Here is a 20786-nt window from a genome sequence, read left to right as displayed (position 1 = left end):
GATTGATTACATGACGATGAAAAGAGACTTCAAAAAACCCAAATGCTTATCGTGCGATATCGCAGACTGACGCCGCGCCAGTTGCCGGGCGTATTTCTGCAGTGTTATTGGTGTCACAAATCTTAAACGAAATGCAAATTGTAAATTGTTTTGCAAGATTTTATTGGCCGAATGAAGCGCAACATCCGTACTCTTAACAAATAATTGTTATACTTGCGTCACACAGTTCGTTCTATATACGTCCTTCATGAGATAATATTCTACAAGTGGGACTTATCTCTTTTAGTTAACAAATAAAGCATTTATAAAATCTAAGATCTTTTGATCAATTTATTTTTGAACGTCTTATCGTGATTGAGCTAAAAAGCTGATCATATATTAGCACACATATTCGGATATTAGATACCTATAAATAATATTCTTTATCTTTATCGCGTTTTTTTTATCTTAATCTTACAAATTTCTTATAGTTCGGAGATAACTTTTCCTGCACAAGAAATAAAATAATTTCAAAGCATTAATTTAATCATTTAATTTTACAATAATATAATTTAATCATGTGGTATTATAATTGTATAACCACTTGTCTACAGTTACAATTCTAAAACACATGTGGAGTCCGTGCACGCAAAAATGCGATAAAATACATAAATCCGAAAGCTTGAAGAGCCGTCTGCCTTTACGTTTCAATTTAGCCTCCGTCAATTTACTGCTGATCTCGGATGTAAAATATACCTTCGAGGTATCCACCTTCCCGTTCTCATTTTGGAACTCGTGCTTGGCCGAGTTGATGAATCTTCTCATGAACTCGAGGGACGAATGCGGGTGAAAGGACAGTAGGGTAACCACGTCAAAGAGCTTTTGATCCCACAGGTACTTAAGTTGGCGCTGTCCGCTGTCCGTCCGACGTGCTTTTGTTCGAGCCGATTATCAAAACAGGGGCTTCGGCATGTGCTTGGGACGGGATATCAAGCTTACGTCGTTCAGCATGGCGTTCAGTTCCGCGTCATTGATATCGTCGTTCGCATAAATGTAAATCAGCAGAGTGCGGGAAGAAGCAAAATCTCCCGGGTGGAAGCCGAATCTTATTAGTCCTCCAGAGACAAAGATCTCGGGCGACGACGCGACGTCAAGCAGACGTTGCGCTCCATCATAGATATCGTATCCTAATAATTACATCCTGGCGACCAATCGATCGTAAGATCCCTTGGATGGCTCGGTCAACATGTAAGCTTCCTGATAAAAACTTGAACGAGTGACGTCCATCGCGACGAAGAGATACGAAATAGCACTTGCAATCTTCATCGTTTCGTCGCCGATATTTTCTCGTTTGCGTGATTAAATACGTCGCCTGTCGAATAGGAATGGAGAACGCTGGTATTCCTAGGTACGCATGCACTCAAGTGATATGTCGGAGGTCGAGAAGCTATTGATCCGTTATTATTCAATTGTTCGCACAGAGAAATAGCTACATAATAGCTTTATGTAAGGGCATTATGGGGTATTATGGAGAACAGAGTACGCGTAAATCATCTGTATATTGATTTTATCTATAAATGCAGGCAGTATCTTTTATACGAAATTATTCTATTTTGAATTACTGATAATGAGAATCATACGTATTGCTTTTTCGTAATTCATTACCATTTTCCGTCTACTTACGATTGATCACAGTTTACTTGTATCATCGCAATTTCCTACATCCTCTATTCCATCGTTATCGATATAGATACGAATTATCTGGATTTGGAGAAAAAAATATCGATAATTTATACGGCAAACACGACACATTGGCGCAATCGTGCACTCGTAACACAAATATCTCTTCAGCATTGCGATATCGGTTACGAAATAGACTTGTATCATCGCACTGTAATTTATATATCTCTATAATACACTTGTGAATTATTCTAAAAAAGATAAATGTTAAATAATAGCTATTTAATATTCATTCGATAAATGTTGCGTATATATCTATTCGATAGAAAAAAAAAAAAACACCTTTCGCAGTCGGTAGGACTCGAACCTACGCTCCCAGAGGGAATCTGATTTCTAGTCAGACGCCTTAACCACTCGGCCACGACTGCTACGAGTGGTTTACGCCATTTTCATCATTTCATGGTGAGCCATACTTATATTTTTTAACAAAGGTACTTATATTTCTTTTTTTATACATAATATGCGTATTTTCTGGTTTAATATTTTATGAAAACGACAAAATAGAATCTTTTACTAATAAAACTGCCTTACTGCCTTACGAGCAAAACAAATTTATTTCGCAAAGAAAAAAAAAACAAAGAAATATCAAATGAAGCTCAAACAAAATCGTTGCATGAAGAAAGTAACTTTCTTCGTCATCTTTATTATCTCTTTATCCTTTATTACTTTTTTTATTATCCCTTGGTGATGCATTTAGACGCGAGAATGCGTGTCATTATTTTCCGAATGGTGCCGAGATGAACGAAGATATGCACATATACGAGATGCAGATGATATCTTCTTGATCCTTTAAATAACGTATATATAGTTTCTGATTTCATGTTTTATTCAAACGATAAAAAGGAATCTTTTAATAATAAAAGTAGCATAGAAATACGGATTCAAGCCATGTGGCGTTCAGGGGCGAAGCTAAAATGGGAGGTGAGTTTATGGGATAACAGTAAGGTAATGCCGGTAAGAAGTGTAGGAGGGAATCGGGAGGAGGGGTAGATGAGGTCTTTCCATATGAAAATGGTGATAAGGACCTGCCGCTGATCGGAGTGTAAAGGAGATTTTTGCGGCACTCTTTTGACGTCGTATCTGGCGATAGAAATATGACATTATTATTTATTCAAGCAGTATTATTAAAATAGTAATCTCTAATAAAAGAAAAATCTGTAAAAAATATTTTATTTTTATATTACTGAAAAATTTAATTTTTAATTTTTCTTCTTCTTTTATTCTTTGCCAAATAAAGTTCATAGACCAAGTATATCTTCGAAGTTCGACTTCCAATAAGTGTCGTTGTCCTTGCGATATAAAACCGCCTATGCAACTGGAACCGCTGCATTATCTCAATATTTTTAAATATTACCATCTAATTGAGATCGACATAACGATGGCTGAAAACAGTTAAATGTTAAAATGAAAATTTTTTAAAAATAATATTAAAAATAAAATGGTAAATATATGTATAATACTATATTTTATTATGCAATAAAAAAAAAGAAATATTAAATAAACCTGCATAAAATTGCACGAGGAACATAAACTTCATTATTATTTTTATTATCTTCATTAAAATTTATTATCTCTTTACTATCTTTTATTACTTCCTTCTTATTTCTTTGGAAAATTCAGACGAGAATGCGTTGCATCGAGATATTTTCCGGATGACGTCGAGGTGAGTTCAGATGGGTGAAGAAAAAAGGATGCGGGGTGTTGATCAATTTTAAAGTGTTCTATTAAAAGTCACGCAGAACACATTTGATTACATTAACGATCGACGGATTCATAAATAGATCCACTCCACAACATTCACGATTACCATGCCGTAATAGCCATAATAATAAGTACCTTAGCGGGGAATATAATGACAAATTTTATATATATATTTATGTATATTTATATATGTATATACTCTTATGCGTGTTCCGTAAAAGAGTAAGCGACAGTGGCCTCGTTCTTTTTGTTGGAATGCGACGAAGCCACCTTGACGCAATTATAATCTATAACAATACATCCACGACGATGTAAAATTGTACATTTGAATATATATATATATATATATGTATATATATTTATTTATTTATATTTATATTTATAGTATATATTACACACGCGTAATGCCCTTACGTGATATAATATATACGTGTCTGGATATACACATAATATGCGCATATTCTTGTTGCTTATAAAATATTTCTTTAACACCTAGAAGTTGAAAAACTCTACGCCCTACTCGATGACCTGAAGAGTAAACCTGATATATTATATACGATGATCGTGACGAATATATCTCAAATGACAAATGTTTGATCGAGAGCAAGATAGGCCTAACAGTTTTTATCCGCCGCCCGCACGTGCGAGACGATAATTAATTATAGCATCAGATGCGCGTATCGTCGCCTGACAAGTCTCAAATCTATGCCAATAGCGGATTATAAGTAAAGCCGAGGCTTTCGTATCAAAATTACTTCTCTTCCCTCTCGCGATCGGATTTATGTCGAGTGTTAGGCCTATCCTACGTGGCACACGAAAGTTAAGGGGTTCTACAGTACCTAAATTCGCAACGTCGTTAGAAGCCCGATGTATATATGCGCGATGTTAATTAGTAACACTTTTTTAAAACACTCTTTCTTATCTCGAAAAATGTTCTTCAAGTAAATTAGAAATCTTGGGGGGGTCCAAACAGGGAGGTTTTTCAAGTCAAGATAATGCGACATTCGATTCTGACACCGAAGTTATCGATCAACGACGTGGTCAATTTTTTTACACAGTCAACGTGTATTTTTATATATTTATGTAGAACAGCGTAGCGATGTGGAAACTTCAATCGTCTTTCTTAAGATTATGGAGATTCAACCTGCGGTTAAATTACACTTGCGCATGTAGTAAACACGCTGATCAATATTTCGGCCGATATCGGGCTTTATAACGAATATTAAGGTAAAGGTACCAATACCCAGAAATGTACCTATATCTGGACACCTTTATTATTAATAAGTATAACGCGAATTAAAATCAAAGATAAAAGTATTTTTTCTTGTAGTTTGAAACTTCAGTTATAATATCCAAACGTTTATTTCCATAAATTTATATTTTTTTAAAGGTATCCAGACACAGATACGTGTCCAGGTATTGGTACATTTACCTACTCTTAAGTGTCCGAGTATTGGTACCTTTATCTTATAGTCCTATAGGGCATAGCGCTCGACGTCGACACAAAGCTGCAGACTGATCTTAATATTTAAAACTTACGTATTATACTCCGATAAGAGTGATCGGTCAAACTACTACGATGTCGCAGGATCGTACCACGACAAGGACTCGACTTTTCGAACCGGGGCGGGGGGAAGCGGGGGAAGGGGTTAAATTTCGTTAAATCTCTGAAAACTTGTCATCCCTCGAAAAATATACTCGGCGCGATCGAATTTCGCGATCTCGCCGAATCTCCATTATCTTCTACTGTGCTTCGAGAGAAATGTCGTGTCCCTCGTAATCGCGATCGAGCGGCAACACAGATCCGTGTGTATCATATATTTACAGTACAAATATTTCCTAATATATCTCAAACTACAAATCTGTCCGGCTTACAAGATAAAGACAGAATAAACATCATTAAATCAGGGTCAGTTCGAAACAAACTGTGAGAGTAATCACCGTTTTATCAAGCGGGCAGACGAGATCAGTGCACTATTCGCGATTCTTTCTGATAGGTATAAGGAATTAGAGATTGCTTCCAAATTTTCGCGAAGACTCCATGTGATTATTTAAATAACATTTCAACGATGGAAATAGATGGAAATTATTATGATGTTTTAAAAAGTAAAAAATGGTATCATATCATTTCACTAACGAGATAGTTACATTATTTCTACTATGTTTGATGATTAGGTAAAACAGGGTATATATATTAATTCGAATTAAAGAAGCGAGTTACTCTCAACTATCATTTACATCGTTAGAAATGTCCACATCTTGATCTGTTGCTGGTGCCTCTAAAAGAGATACGTTTTTTTTTTACTTCCGGTAAAAATACGGAAGGGATTTCAATCTGGAATGCTTTCTTCATGTTCATCTGCAGTTCATGCTGCAACGTCGACGGGACATCGTCGACGTTGCAGCAATTCGTTGCTGCAATTCTCATATCACGCCAGATTATCTTTTTCTTGACATCACGTTGTCTTACACGTTGTCTTTTTTTTACCTGTCTAAACTGAATGCTTTAACGATAAGATCTCAACTTAATGTGATTGCTGTACATATATTTTCTACTGATACGCAATAGAATACGGTTACAAGGGCGTAATCATCAGAAGAATTGGGTTTGCAAAAATGCATTAGACTCCAGAAGTATATGACTCTTCATACTGTTAACGACATTGCATGTCTCAATAACGTGGCAAAATCAAAATATGTACACACGTAAAGAAAATGTTGTGGGTGACATCGATATTAAATTATATATTATCGATTTTTTTTTCACTTTTAGTGAAAAGCCAAACTCTCTTCTTATTCCGCAAAACGTGTGGCTTTATAATTCTCTAGCTCTTTTGCTCCCTTTCAGGTGTATTAGTATCAATTAGTATTCAATATCTTCGATTTAATGATAGTGTATTAGCGCGACTTTCTCGTCTCTTTTTAAGAGATCGAATGTCGGCTAGTTCACAATAATCGCGTTATTTCATTTGCTTCTTGGAGATTTCTTTTTCTCTTTCTTTCAGACAAACACGAGTGTTTTACAGCAAAGTATTCGCACAGCGTTGAGATACACGCATATTCTGTGTTTTCGCGACTTTTCATACACAAGCATATACAAAAAGTTTATATCTTACAAATACGTGTCGTAAATTGAAGTGAAATTGCTCGACCAAGTGCGTGGTAAAAAGAAATTTTTTAACTGTCCCAGAAACTTTCAAATTGATTGTTAAATTAATTTTCATTTTATCTTTTTTTCATCTATTGCGTTGCGTCGTAATCGGTGCTGCAATTTCGCAAAAAGATTCATTATTGGTATCCATGCAAATTGGGTACCGAAATGAGAACGATACGCTGACGCAATATCATCTTAACTTACAGTACACGTAAAATAGACAACATATTCTAGCAGCCTACATATATTCTATTAGCTAAATACACCTGAATACCTAGTACACATGTATGTCCATCGCGAAAGGACGACATTTCCCTCCCAAGTCCTCTCTTCGCGAGATGTGGGCCGCAGCCTCTCTACTGCTAAAAATCCTCTAATCATAAGTAGGCTAATGAAACGTCTCTACAACTCTACGAGCATATATTTATCGATTATGCGCATAATACACAAATCTAGGATCAAATACTATGACGACGTTTCCTCTCCGTAGATCATTTAATAGATGTTGCTTAAGAAATGTTTGTATGAGAAATATGCGAACAAAACACATTGCATGTACGTCTTCTTTATCCAAGTGAGATCTTTTTGATCGTGACGCGAAGTATTTGTATAATATTGTTAACTGTCTGTGTAACGAAGAGTGGGAATAATCACGACAGTTAAGGCTCGATGCAGCATTTCCTATCTTGTAAGAAAAATATATGATGGGAATAGTAAATGTGATCAATCAGCTATCATCATCGACAGTTAAAATTGACTAATGATAACGATCCCAATTTATCCTTCATTAATGCAAAATTCTGTTCGAATTAAGCTTTATATTGCCGATTTGTATTAGAAAAAATTAGCCATTAATCTTCTTTCGTTTTAATTTAATCGATAGAAACTTATTGGATTGAAAGAGAATGTTCTCACAGATGAACAAAAACACATTTGTGTGCATGAAATAATTAGTAAGTCGATATTATCATAAAACAATTTTACTAATTGAGAATACTATATATCCATAATTTTTATAATTCTTTCGTAGTGCAATTAATGTCTGCGAGGCGTCAGAAATTGATTTCAAAAAGTTAGTTTTTCGAGATATTGTTGCCAAGAAGAAAGATAAAGAGAGATAAAAGGAGGTTATATATATATTACATTGTTTTGAGAAATACCGAAGCGGAGCCTTAACTTCGTAGGAAGTGCGCAGAATATATCTGTCTTCGATGCTTGCAGCATCAATCTCGTGACGCGACGTTGTTAAACGTTTAGTATTGCTCTCTCAAATCGCAATCATCGTTACGATATCGTAAATTAGTGGCAGTGCGATTTAATGCTTCTCACGTACGTATTAAGCCCTCTACATGACGCTTCTCGCTTATCTAAGAATACGTAGCCGCTCTGAATCTCGTTCGGCGCTATCTCAAAACGCCGCTACAAAACAAAAACACGAATGCCAGCTGCGCGTTATCGTTATAACGGCATGTTATAACACGCCGAAGCAGAATGCCATTCCTATACATTTAAGCATTTTCCGCACGCGTGGATCGCCAGATCTCAAAGAATGACTTCTGCCAATAAGATTAATCAGATTAATCGGACTACCGCTTGCTTGTTAAATGTCGCTCTGAGAAGCTCAATTTTCTAAGGCAAATGTTGACTGCAAGTATAATGTACACACTAATTCGCTAAATCTATTTTACACGACGAAGCACAACAAACGATTATAGTGGATTTACAGAATTCGCGATACTAGCCCACATCGATGTCATTTCAATATTTTACGAGTCGAGAATTAACAAAGAATATTACGTAATTACAGACAGTAAACAATATCATAGACGAATTACACAAACAGTAGACCTTACAGAACGTCTCTCGGATTGTGGAAAGTGGTTTCACATAGATTTTGACGAGGCACTGTTCAGAGTTCATACTAAAAAACAACAACAATTGTTTATCTTGTAATATACTTCGCGCGATGTGTTAACTTCGTGCGCGTACGTGTTATAAGCATTTAATTATATAGTAAAAATAAATCTTCTTTCTCTCTTATCGTTTACGTCACGGTATTTAGATTATTTAAATCTTTTTAACTTACTTAGGCTACCAGATTTAATATAAGCAATGAAATCTCTCTTTCTTTATCTTTTCTATGATAGCACAACGGGTGATTCAAAAGATAAATTGTAATAAATGCAAGATATTAAAATAATTTCATAAATATCATTTAAAAGCCTATGTTAATTATTTTTGATGAAATGATAAGGAAAATGTGACAATATTCATTTACTTTCCATAAAAAAAATAAAAATAAATGTAATGATCGGATGCTAAAAAAACAAGGTACAAAAAAATAAAGACAAGATTTTTCCAATTGTATTTCGTCGGAGGCTGGTGTTGCATGGATAAACGGCTCAACACTGAAGCTGATATGTCGGCTGTAATATTTTTCTTTTTTATTTATGTATATATATATTGTATATATCTCAAATTATTTAATTTAAAAATTACAGAGATCATTTCGTTTACGAACTGTCAATAATGACAAATAAGAATACGTTACGATCAGGTATAGCATAATGTAAATTACGATTATACAATGAGAAACGAAATAAAATATAAGTAACGAGATGAAAGAAAAAAAGAAAATAGGAAGAAAACGTAGATTCATTAGAGAATAATAAAGTGCTAGAAGATAGTAAAACTTACGTACTTTCATCAAAATTTGAATATAACATTAAGTAATTATTATCTATATATATATATATATATATATATATATATATATATATATAGGTTTCATTCTACTATATCGTTACATAAATAAACGTCACTGTGTGTTATTTAAATTTGTCATTTGTTTACAAAAATAAAATAAGATAAGAATTAATTCTATCTATCAATGAAAGTAAAATTTCCCTATCTAATTGCGGCCAGAGATGCGGAATTAACTTAAAAAATGACATTCGATGATTCTTCCGACATGAGTCAAAGTCCAAACGTGAATTTTGATTCTTGACCGTTATTATAATGTACATACATCGTTTTTTATGCAAAAGATGCTTTTATAAATCAGCATCAGTAATAATTCTGATGTTCACAATACATCCTATTCATTATCTGATTAGCATACGTGCGCATGTAGCATTGTTCTTCTTTACGTTGATCGTGCGAGTCACAAAGTAAATATGCACATATAAAAACTTAATGTAATAGCGGATTCGATTGGATGCAGACTAAAATTTATATACTACTAGTTTGTTCAAGTGTAAAAGCATAAAAATAAATCTATATCGAGCGAGCGAACAACGAACAGCGTCAGCAATTCATTCTTGCATCCGATACACATTCTTAGAATCCCGCCTTTTCGCTTCCAAGGCAATATGCTAAGAAAAGTTTTTAAATCGATTTGATTTTTCACATTCGGTGCTCGTTCTTATACCGACATACTATATGTATATAGATCTGACTGGTAAAGTTATTTATCTACCATGCGTGTGGTTTTATATAAATTCGTGTATGTAATATTCGCCTGAGTCGTACATTTCAGTGGGCGCTAACGCGCATTACTGCATCCAACAGAATTCGCATAAAGATTTATTTTATACAACATATATTTAAGCTTATTCGTTTACTCCTCATATCCAAGAGGCTTATCATACTTAATCTAATTCATATGATTTACGTACAGTAAAAATACAGCAGAATATCTTTTTCGGATTACATTCAAATATTATAAATTAATGTCGTTTTACATATAAATTTAATAAATATAATTTCACTTTTTATAATTTCATATTTATGTGACCCCCTTATTTTCAAATTTTCTCTTTCTTTTTATTTTCTCCCCTTTCTTCCCATCTTTCGCCTTCTTTTATAAAAAAAAGCTAGAAGTGTGCAGTATAGGATTGTCATCATTAAGTTGTATTGCAATTTATACAGGATGGTAGTTAAGTACTCTAAAAGGGGTGATTTCTCACACAAATCCAAGACGACAAATTCAAAACTTTATATGACCAAAACAACTAAGTTTAAAAAAATACAGGGTGCCAAGATTGAAGGAACAATTTCGTTATTTTCAAAAAGTTCGAAAACCATTCGGGTTATTTTGATGAAATTTAAAGTTTCATGGGCTCCGCGCTACAGCGGATGATTAATAACTGAAGGACCTGGGTTCCCGCCCGGGCCTTCATCTCATATTTTCCTCGTTTAAGGACAGACATGTATCATGATATTTTCTTATAAAAATGATAAGCCAAGAGGCCTTATTTTCAATCTATAAGATACGAGATACGAATACGGATTGAAAACAAGGCCTTGGCGTATAATTATAACCAACATATTCGTATTTTAATAAAAAAATATCATGATACAATACGATGATACGATACAGTGCGCACTAGTTCTGCCAATGAAAAACGCTATTAAAGTTTCATTAAAATAACCCGAGTGGTTTTCAAAATTTTTAGAAATAACAAATTTTTTCCTTTAACTTTGACACTCTGTATTTTTTAAACTAAGCCGTTTCGGACATATGGTCATACGAAGCTTTCGTCTTAAAGTGTGAGAAATCCACTCCTTAAAATCTTTTAGGGTACTTAACTACCACCCTCTATATCATGTAAAGTTTAACAATTGAGATTCGAAAAAAATGTCGCTTTTATAATTCTATTTTTACAAAATGTGACTGAAATTTCTTATCCAATTTTATAGCTAAAGACGTGTAAAATTGAATAATTTAATGTATATTTTTAATGCTTTTTTTGCGTATTCGATGTGAAACAAAATTCACAATTAAGTTAATCTTGAATTTTGACACTTTTATATATAATATGTATCTATTATACGTATATATATTTATATACATATGTATCTAATAAATAATATATAATGTATATATATAATATCCGTTCACTCGTTATTGAGATCTCAAAATCTCGAGTACTTGCAACTTGCAACTCGTGCGTTCGCGTAAAAAAGTCACGGTGCGGTCTCCGCGCCGTAAATATATATAAAGTATTAAATAATGAACGTATGCATATTATGTACACATTTATAAAATAATAAAATATGGGCAAAAAACACACCAATGGATAATTGACGAACTCATCAACCAATTTCTCTTTATCAACCAGCGTTTTCTCGGCTATTTCATTTTTCTGTGTAAGACAAGAGATCATAACTAATAAGTAACTAAATAACAGTAAGTAAATAACTAAAAATACTTGATTAACAAAAAGTACTATTACGTCGTAAGTGTGTTATTTCACTTGTAGAAAAAGTCACGCTGTAAGAAGATAAACATCATAAGTTAGGATGCAATGTTCAAATATAAGATAGATAAGATGCAAGCCTGTAAAAGTGTATTAAAACAATCCAAAAATAAGATAGGTAAGATGCAAGCTGAAAATGTATTCAAACAAGTACAAAAAAAAAGATATCAATGAATATATCAGAGAATAAAATAAAATCACATAAAAAATTCCACTTGACTTCATTTCTCTTAGGAGAGAAAAAATAATAAGAAAAACTTTCCATTTACAACTCGCCATCACTCTATCTTACTTGATCTCTAAATTCTTCAATTAACAAGCTGTTTTTTCTGTTTTTAGTTACTGAGATATTGTAACAAATTATATAGTTCTTCACTCTTGCTCTTAGTATATGTTCAGCCTATAAAACGTAATATAAAAAAACATGAACATTTTTTTATACTATTATATACTGAATTTATTTAATTATCCATATTTAATATAAGCTAATTTATATATTTTTGCCGGTAAATGATTCTATCAGCACAATACTCTTTTATAACATGTTCAAATTGTATCATTTACATACTACTTGACTATTCTACAGTATTGAACTATAGAATAAACTAATTAAATAATTTACTATTAATTATATTTAAAAATTAACAAAGAAGTTATATTCTTAAAATCAATTTTTAAATATAAATTTAATATGTGATATAAATTATATATTATCTTTTCTATTTTCTTCCTTTTTTTTTAATTTTTCTTTTCGGTCCTTTTTAATACAAAAAAAATAAAATAAATTAAAATAAAACAAAATTATATTAAAACAGTGAATATGCAGTTGTTCTATCACCGACTTCTTTAAAATTCATGAAGTACTGCATTACTTTTCTTTTTTTAGAGAAAGTATTATATCGATTTCTTCGAGATAGTTTTGACATGAAAAAAACTGCACGATCATCTAAAATATAATATAAAAACGATATTTCACATATCGCACCTGCCTATCGAATCCTTGCCTATTTATTCATAAAGATTCTACTTCTTCGTTTATTTGGAGATATTTAATAAGCTTCAAATCGATGGCTATAGAATCTTTTCTTGTTGAATTTTGTGTTGTCATCGTTATTACATATTTGATACCATTCTTACTCTAATTTTATTTTAACAATGTTCCATCATATTTTCTTGTCAACAAAATAATTAAGAGAATGATCAATTCCTTTGATCATTAAAATCATAGTGGCATTTGTCTCGAATTATATTTAATTAATTATGCAGATTCAATTCGCTTAATACTTGCAGCGTCGCTGCAAAGTTATTTGATATTTTGAGTTTAATTTATACATTTTTATACACTTTATGCAAAAGATAATTTTGTAGATCAGCTAATTGTTTTCATCATGATTCAAACAGTAAAAATTTACATAATTTTACATACATTTCCGTATATGAACCTAAAATAAAGAACGCATCACTTTATACAGAAAACATTTTCGTAAATCAGTAAATTAGTTTTTTTTATGGTAATGGACATAATTTTGATAGCTCTTCTCTATATATGACTTTGTAAAACGGAGATAAAGTAGATGATTTAGCATGCATTTGCTAGCTTTATTTCTACATAGTCTGAGTCACAAAAAGATAAAATAATATATTAAAAATTTGAAACCTAAAATTCATCTACATGTCATCAACGGAAGCTTTCCAGCAAGCGACACAAGTCGACACAAACGTCGTTCTATCTTGCTTTTTTGGCAATAAATAACAAAGACCAAACGACACTTGTGTCGACTTGTATCGACTTGTGTCGCTTGCTGGAAAGCTCCTAACATTTACATGACATATCGTATGTAGTTATTTAAAGATATAAAAACTGAGACCGTTTAAAGAAAACTGTATGTCGCTCTTATATAAAATTATAAAAATTTTCTCTTTAATTGCAATTAAAAATGTAAAATTAACAAATAATTTTACGCGGAGCCACTCTTTATAGCACTCTAATTGATATCTAAACTAATTGAACTTAATTCATGTCATTGATAAAAACTCATTACTCAATATTAATCCTACAAATTATAGAATCAAAGTGTGTTATATTATAAATCAATTCAATTTAATATTATAAAATTTTTTAAGAATTATATAATTTCTTATAATTTAATATATCTGTTCTCTTCTTATCTCTTTTTTCTATTTTGCGCGATAAAATATTTTATGTGATTTACTTTAATAATTCTCGTAATTCTTTACTTTGATCAAGTAAACGAGGTAACTTCACGAACTTCACAAATATATGCATGGAATAGAATTTGCGCTCTAGTAATATTAAAAAGTATTTCAAATAATATGATACTATTTAAAGTCAAAATATAAATTTCAATAAAAAATAGTAATGTAATATATGTATATCATTGTATGCAAATGCTTCCATAGATCAGTGCACTCGATGCTTCATCATCTCTATAAGTCTTATTAGTAGAAAGCAATAGCATATGGCAATCCTGTAATAGTTGTATTACGACAACTAAATATCATATATATTGTAGAATGCATTAATGTTAAGTAAATTATTTAGTATTATAATTTTTAATAAAATGTTAATTTTATATTCATAATGTTGTACTAATTATTATAAAAAAGTTCTAAATTTTTATGCAAATGTTAATTGTAGCATAACACATAAAGATAATAATGTATAATGCTTTATACATTTAAATATTTTAACAATTAAATATATGTTTTATAAATATTTGTAATATACATATAATATGTATAATTGTTAAATATGTATAGATACATACTTGAATGCATATCTATATATAAAAGTGTGTATATACAGGGTATTCAACATAACGGTCCGCGATTTTTTAGACGCTTCCGATAGTTTAAAAAAAGGTTGTAAGGTGAAAATTTATCTATTTCATGCAAACTACAACCTCCAATAAAAAAAAATAAAGAAAACTTTTTTTTTATAAAGTCAATGTCACCTTAAATTTTTTAAATTGCACCATGTTGTTTTTTTCCATAATATTGTAGGAGACTTTTACTGATATTATGCATTTACAATGCGAAAATTGTCCCCGGACAACTTTCAGTGTTTATGTTTTCATTTCCAGTCAGAACTTCTTAAGTACTGAAGAAAAATTCAATTTATAAATAATATATTATTTATTTTAAGTGGCATCAAGTTACTCAAATAAGATAATAAAAGTTATAAAAACAACATTTTTCCAATAAATTTAATATTTGTGTTCTCAAATATATATAAAATATGCGAGTTTTTAAAAATTTGCGATAATAATCATATACTGCATTTTAAGAAAAAAAATATATAAATCTTCTAGATATATTAAACTTATTCATTCACTCAGAATTTATTTATCTTAATATAAAGATATGCTATGTATACTTCATGACTCGCACGCGTACGACTGATATGACTCAAAGTCAGAACATGAATTTTGATTCATGGCCGTTAATATAATACATATATCACTTTATGCAGAAGATTCTTACATAAATCAGCGCACTGAATGTTTCATCATTTCTATGTAGATCTTACGATGCGAGCAATAATGCATATATGTAAAACTTAACACGCAAGCTTATATATTAAGCTGTTTTTACTCTTATTTATATTAAACCTAATCTAACTCATATATCTTCAACTGATCATCTTGATCATCTTGATCGTCATCAACTACTCACGCGTTTCTAGATACATTAACTAAACTTGAGATAAATCTCGCTCGTCTCTGTTATTGATCCCCTGAGAACCACGGCTGTCGATTGGTTCTTGCCATGCAGATGGTCCCGGTAGACCGGTTATCTGGTGTTGAGGAGGTGGCGGCAGCTGATGTGCCGCTGGTTCCTCAATGAGGCATGGTATGGAGATTTTATCCCAAGCGAGCTTATTGACTGTAGCCAGCCCGTGAACGCATACGACGCTCTGTGGATGGGGGTGACAGGGATGTTGATGCTGTAATACGAGAGTTGTTGTCGGTGGTGGAGGCGGCAGGGATGGTTGAGGGTGAGGAGGAAGGGAAGTGAGCCACGTCACGCCTGGCTCCGTCCTGTGTCATTTGCCGGTCTGTTGTAACGCCGCATTGATCTGCGCCCACAGATCCTTATTACAAGACTGAGATCTGAGTAAAAAACGGATATCATTAGCTTCTCTCATTTCATTCATATCCATCCATTATATATCTTTGTACTTGAATTTACCTTTTGATCGATTGTAACCACTCTTTAAACTGAGTATTTCCTTCAGGATTGATTTGAAAAGCAGCCCTTGCTGCGCAAACAATACTGGCAAACTCTTCATAATCGCCAGCTGTTAAATGATATAGCTTTTGATGCATGCACTGAATGTACCTAAAATCAAAACGCACAAGTTATTTTTTGACAAGATTTAAATAACCTGATTCAAGACAAGATTTATAAATAACTATCTTTTATTTATTTCTTTTTATATAATAAAAAATGGTACTCACATCTGCTGGCATTTGTGTACTAGCGGAGCCAAGGCAGATCTCAAGTGCTGTACGATGAGCGCCGGATTGTTTCTAGCAAGATATTGAGCCGCTTCCAGAGCAACATGGTGAAGGACAAAAGGACTCACAATGCTATTTACAGCACAGATGCAGAGTTGATGCATATACTGCGTGCCAAGCCGTTTTGCAACTCTGAGCAAGAACTTAACGTCTTCCCCATAGGGCGGATTTCGCGCGTATTTGGCTTGAGGCCGATCATCATGTACTCTGCGAGCTAAAGTATCTAACGCTAGCATACCTACACGATATGCAGAGATAAGAGTGCGTAATTGTTGTTGATTAAACGTCTGGCTTTGTCTATGAACCTAGGATAAAAAAAATAAACAATTTTTATCCATGGCTAGATATATTACATTACCACGTACACTGTATTGTTGGGAATTACCTGAGGTTGAGCTCTCACAGTCGATATTATAGACTGCGTCTGAACTAACGCGGGTCCAGGTAAGCTGTTTTGTCCAGGAAGAGGGCCCGCTACTCCTGCTTGGACCTGAATAAAGATAGAAAATTATATTTCTAATACATACTGAGACTAAAAATGAGCGGTAGAATAATGCTTACTGGTATAGGTTGTTGCATCGTGTATAAGTGGCGCGTTCCCGGTGTTGGTGGAGGTTGTGGTGTGTAGTACGGTCCAGGCGGGGGTGGAGCGGCCGGAGATGGATGATGTGGATGCGGTGTATGTTGTGGGTGTCCGGGATGATGTGGAAATGGATGATACATTTGCATATGCGGTGCGGGTGGTAGAGCAACTCTGTGCGAGGGCATCGGACCGCTGAACGTCGCGATAGAATGATGAGGATGTACAAAGCTATATGGGCTCACGGCATACGGCATCCCAACTCCTAGAACATTATAAAAGTTCAATGATATTTAAAAAGTTCAATGATAATTCTGAGAAAAGAAAAATCGTCAGTTTTACCTAAAGGCGCCAGAGTCGTAATCGTTGGATGAGTATAGTGCTGAGGAGGTGGTTGTGTGCTCGTAACGACAACCGTCTGCGCCGGTCCGGGCATCATTTGAGTATTCGTCAGATCAACAGAAGGTCCTGGATCAACTAGTAATACTCCATTGAGATCCAATTGTAGAGGGTCATGAGGAATTTCATCCTGCTGATCTCCACCGGGAGTTTGCTACCAAAACAAAAGTATAAAGAGATGTTTAATAAATTAATCGACATATAAGTATTACCAAGTAACAATTTGCTTCACTCAAACTTACCCGAAGATATAATTCGTACCAATATTTTGCCACCTGGAAAAGCACTTCTGGATAAACACCACCTCCTTTTGCAGTGTGCTCCACAGTGACACAAGCTTTCTCCAACATGGCCTCGCTCTGTTCCTTGCACTGAAAAAAATAAAAGATTTAATAGCTATTTGTTTGTACATATTATATCTGATTACATTGTACATACCTGAGATATAGCTCTCTGAATTTCATTAGGATTAAGCGCATGTGCATGCGGTAGGCAAGATAAAGCAAGCTCCGCTGCTGCTCTAACCATATTCGGATCGCTACCTCTCGAAGACTTATCAGCTATACTGACAGCTTCCGGTGGCGTCAGGTGTCCTTCCCAACTATCAATGAGGAACCAAATTGCTGGAGCTCCGATTTCCATTGCTTGACCGGTTATCCAGGACACATGACTTGAGTATGTACGACTTAGCCAATTCGGGCTGACGCAATTATGAAGACCGAGGGCATATAAGCCAAGTTGGAAAGCACACATGTGAAGTGCTCTATGGGGACCATGATGATTTTGACTAGTAGATGGTTGAGTAAATAACGAAGTTGAACTGGTACCACCAGCCTTCGATAAGACAGTCTTCGCTAATTCGCACATGAAGTGCGCGCTTGCTTCTGACGGTTGATTGGGAATAGACGGATATAGTCTTTTGCTCTTATATCTAGATGAGCAAAACAACAAATATAACTTGATGCACAACACAATATATCACATCATAATATACATGTAATATTTCTATAAACACATACCGTGTTTCTTTAGTTCTAATAGGCACAGGTGGCTGCACAATTTGCGGTTGTATATTTAATGTACTTATACCACCCTCTAGTTCCGCACTTGTACTGCTATGAGGCCTGCTGTTTGCGCCAATGATATTTTCACCGCCGTTATCAGTCCCAGCTAGAGGAGACGAACGTTCTTCATCGTGAACAAATCGTGCCATCTGAAATTTTACAAGATGTCTCATTGAACGTTACGTGCAAATTTTGCAAGCTTTGTATCGCAGGAAATATCTTAAGTACTTACTTCGCTTTTTGTAGGAGGATTAGAAGTGTAATAACTACTGAGAATAGGTGACTTAATAAGTTGATGAACATCTCGATCCAACAACTTGTCCATTATTCTGGCCAACTTTACAGGATCATCTTTGTAATGCACGAGCAAAGTAATAGCCAAATCTCCTCTGAAACAAAAAAAAAAAAGATTGTTACATTAATATACGCGCGCGGGCTTGTACACATATTACGTGTATGTAATATTATATACGCTATACATTAATATTATACATTAATATTATGTACTAATAATATGAATGTTACCTTTGTCTGCGGGTTCCTTCACAAAGAAGTGGATGATCTGCTTCACTTACGTTTGCCTTCAATCCCAAAACAGCTACGGCGGCGTCAAATCCAAGATTCGGATCGATCTCTGCAGGTAGTTTTACTCCTGTGAAATATTTCATATTTCTATTCTCTGTTTGACAAAGAAATATTTTTTTCCACATATAAATATAAATACAATTCAATTAGATATTTATTAGTAGGTTTAAAATACGTATTATTAAGAGAATGTTTCGTACTTGGTACATCAAGTGCATCATATATAAAACTCGCCAACATGATAGGTAAGAGCGCGTGTCCTCTCGATCTCATGACTCCATCTCTCAATTGTTCAGCTCTCTGTTTTATCATAGCTAATTCAGTCGGTCCCAAGGGAATTCTTTTCAGCAAAACTACCAATTCGCTTTCTTGATGAGCCAATTTAACCTAGTTAAATTAAAAATAACCATTAATTTCACGAATGACATAAAATGAAATTTGTCTCGTTGTTTAATCTTCCGTTTAATCTTACTTCTAAAGGTTTTGTGTTTGCCGGTGGTCTAGCCATCTCTAAGCCAAAAAGACCCACGCGAAACGCCAGATTGTGATATTCTGGATTCTCAGCAAGTACTGTGCACAAGAATCCACATTTTGCTAAAGTCGCTGATGCAAGACATGTTACCTGATGTGACGCTGGATTTACATGTTGCTGTAACGCCAAAATTACATGTTTCATTAGCATTTCATTTATTTTAATCTAGCGGATAATTTCTATCTTCAGAAAGAATTCTCTATCTTAAGAACGTACCCTTTTTCGTTTGTTCTTTACCGGCACTGGCGGTCCCTCGATCATAAGATCGGGAGGATTGGCCAAAAGTTCCTCGGCTAGCTGCACTCCAATAATACAGGCTTCTCTCGTATGACCATGAGCATAAAGTCCTTCTGCCCGCGCGAATAAAATGTCCCAGGGATCTTCTGTTTTCTTTAAATTATTTAGAACTACACTGGCATCCTGAGTGGTAGCGGTATGCATATTGCTTTTAGCATATTTACTCGGCAGGCCACTATTATTGGTTACAGCTTTTGGATCGTAATAGTAGACATTGTACTCGTCACCGGAAGGACTGTCACTACTGGATGAGGAGCTCTCGTCCTTGAACGGCCTCCCAGCTTCCTTCTCCTGATCGGATTCTTGTTCGTTCTTAACACTGACCCCTTTGGACACAACCGCACGCGATTTATCACGGCACTCCGCAATATTCGTCCTACTGCGTTTCGAGTTTTCGCAGGCGGGTTTGTTATTACTACTATCACTACTATCACTATGTGTCTCGGACGAGGCGTTTGAGCGATGCTTGTCCGAGCCTTGAGCGTTCTTCATACTAACGTTACTGTTGGAAGATGACTCGCTACCAGCCCCTTCCTAAAATAACATATTGTCATAATGTAATTTTGGGAAATATAGCGCAAAAAAAAGCAACAATACTAATGTTTATCGTGTGACAGACTTGAGTGAAAAATGAGAGAATAATGACCTGCGAATCGGTATCGCCGCAATTATTTAGTTGAGCACAACCTTGTCTGAGAACAACCTGAGACTCAGATATATCGGGAATGTCGGTGTCATTCTCACAGAAACCTTCGGAGCTAACGCTGCTACGATTTCCATCGCCGCCTCCGCTTCTCGAACACAATGGGAATTCACGCGGATTCAGTCGTCGTCTGTCTAAGTAACTGAACTCGACAAGACCGACATTCAACGGCCGTCGACCATGATGATGCGAAATTGGCGGTTGATAATTCAATACCGCTGAACTGGAATTTACCTGAAAAACGCGTTTA

The 20786-nt window shown here is 34.2% G+C and overlaps 1 protein-coding gene, 1 long non-coding RNA gene and 1 other non-coding gene across 5 annotated transcripts in view; 1 reads left to right on the top strand and 2 right to left on the bottom strand.

Annotated features, from left to right (window-relative positions):
• Positions 1-1404: 1404 nt before the first annotated feature.
• Positions 1405-20786, top strand: part of LOC139820495 (uncharacterized) — a 50862-nt gene continuing 31480 nt past the window's right edge. Inside the window, exon 1 of the long non-coding RNA XR_011733984.1 lies at positions 1405-2121. This is a non-coding gene — a long non-coding RNA (uncharacterized lncRNA). The remainder of the gene's footprint in view (positions 2122-20786) is intronic.
• Positions 2006-2087, bottom strand: Trnas-aga (transfer RNA serine (anticodon AGA)). Its single transcript has one exon. It is a non-coding gene; the product is annotated as a tRNA-Ser (tRNA).
• Positions 3425-20786, bottom strand: part of Dora (zinc finger SWIM domain-containing dorado) — a 60238-nt gene continuing 42876 nt past the window's right edge. For 2 of the 3 annotated variants that reach the window (XM_071790794.1, XM_071790795.1), the window contains exons 8-22: positions 20480-20770; positions 19753-20367; positions 19477-19653; positions 19205-19391; positions 18945-19098; positions 18652-18808; positions 18375-18568; positions 17794-18286; positions 17598-17726; positions 17299-17509; positions 16938-17221; positions 16762-16866; positions 16317-16681; positions 16048-16197; positions 3425-15968 (exon numbers count right to left, since the gene is read on the bottom strand). In XM_071790794.1, coding sequence (XP_071646895.1) covers positions 15902-15968; positions 16048-16197; positions 16317-16681; positions 16762-16866; positions 16938-17221; positions 17299-17509; positions 17598-17726; positions 17794-18286; positions 18375-18568; positions 18652-18808; positions 18945-19098; positions 19205-19391; positions 19477-19653; positions 19753-20367; positions 20480-20770 — 3579 coding nt within the window. In that variant the 3' untranslated portion in view covers positions 3425-15901. The remainder of the gene's footprint in view (positions 15969-16047; positions 16198-16316; positions 16682-16761; positions 16867-16937; positions 17222-17298; positions 17510-17597; positions 17727-17793; positions 18287-18374; positions 18569-18651; positions 18809-18944; positions 19099-19204; positions 19392-19476; positions 19654-19752; positions 20368-20479; positions 20771-20786) is intronic. The other variant, XM_071790796.1, reaches the window with a different exon arrangement.

This window comes from Temnothorax longispinosus, chromosome 10 (genome assembly GCF_030848805.1).
Source record: "Temnothorax longispinosus isolate EJ_2023e chromosome 10, Tlon_JGU_v1, whole genome shotgun sequence".
NCBI classification, from domain to species: domain Eukaryota; kingdom Metazoa; phylum Arthropoda; class Insecta; order Hymenoptera; family Formicidae; genus Temnothorax; species Temnothorax longispinosus.
This window is presented reverse-complemented; position numbering and strand designations above follow the sequence as displayed.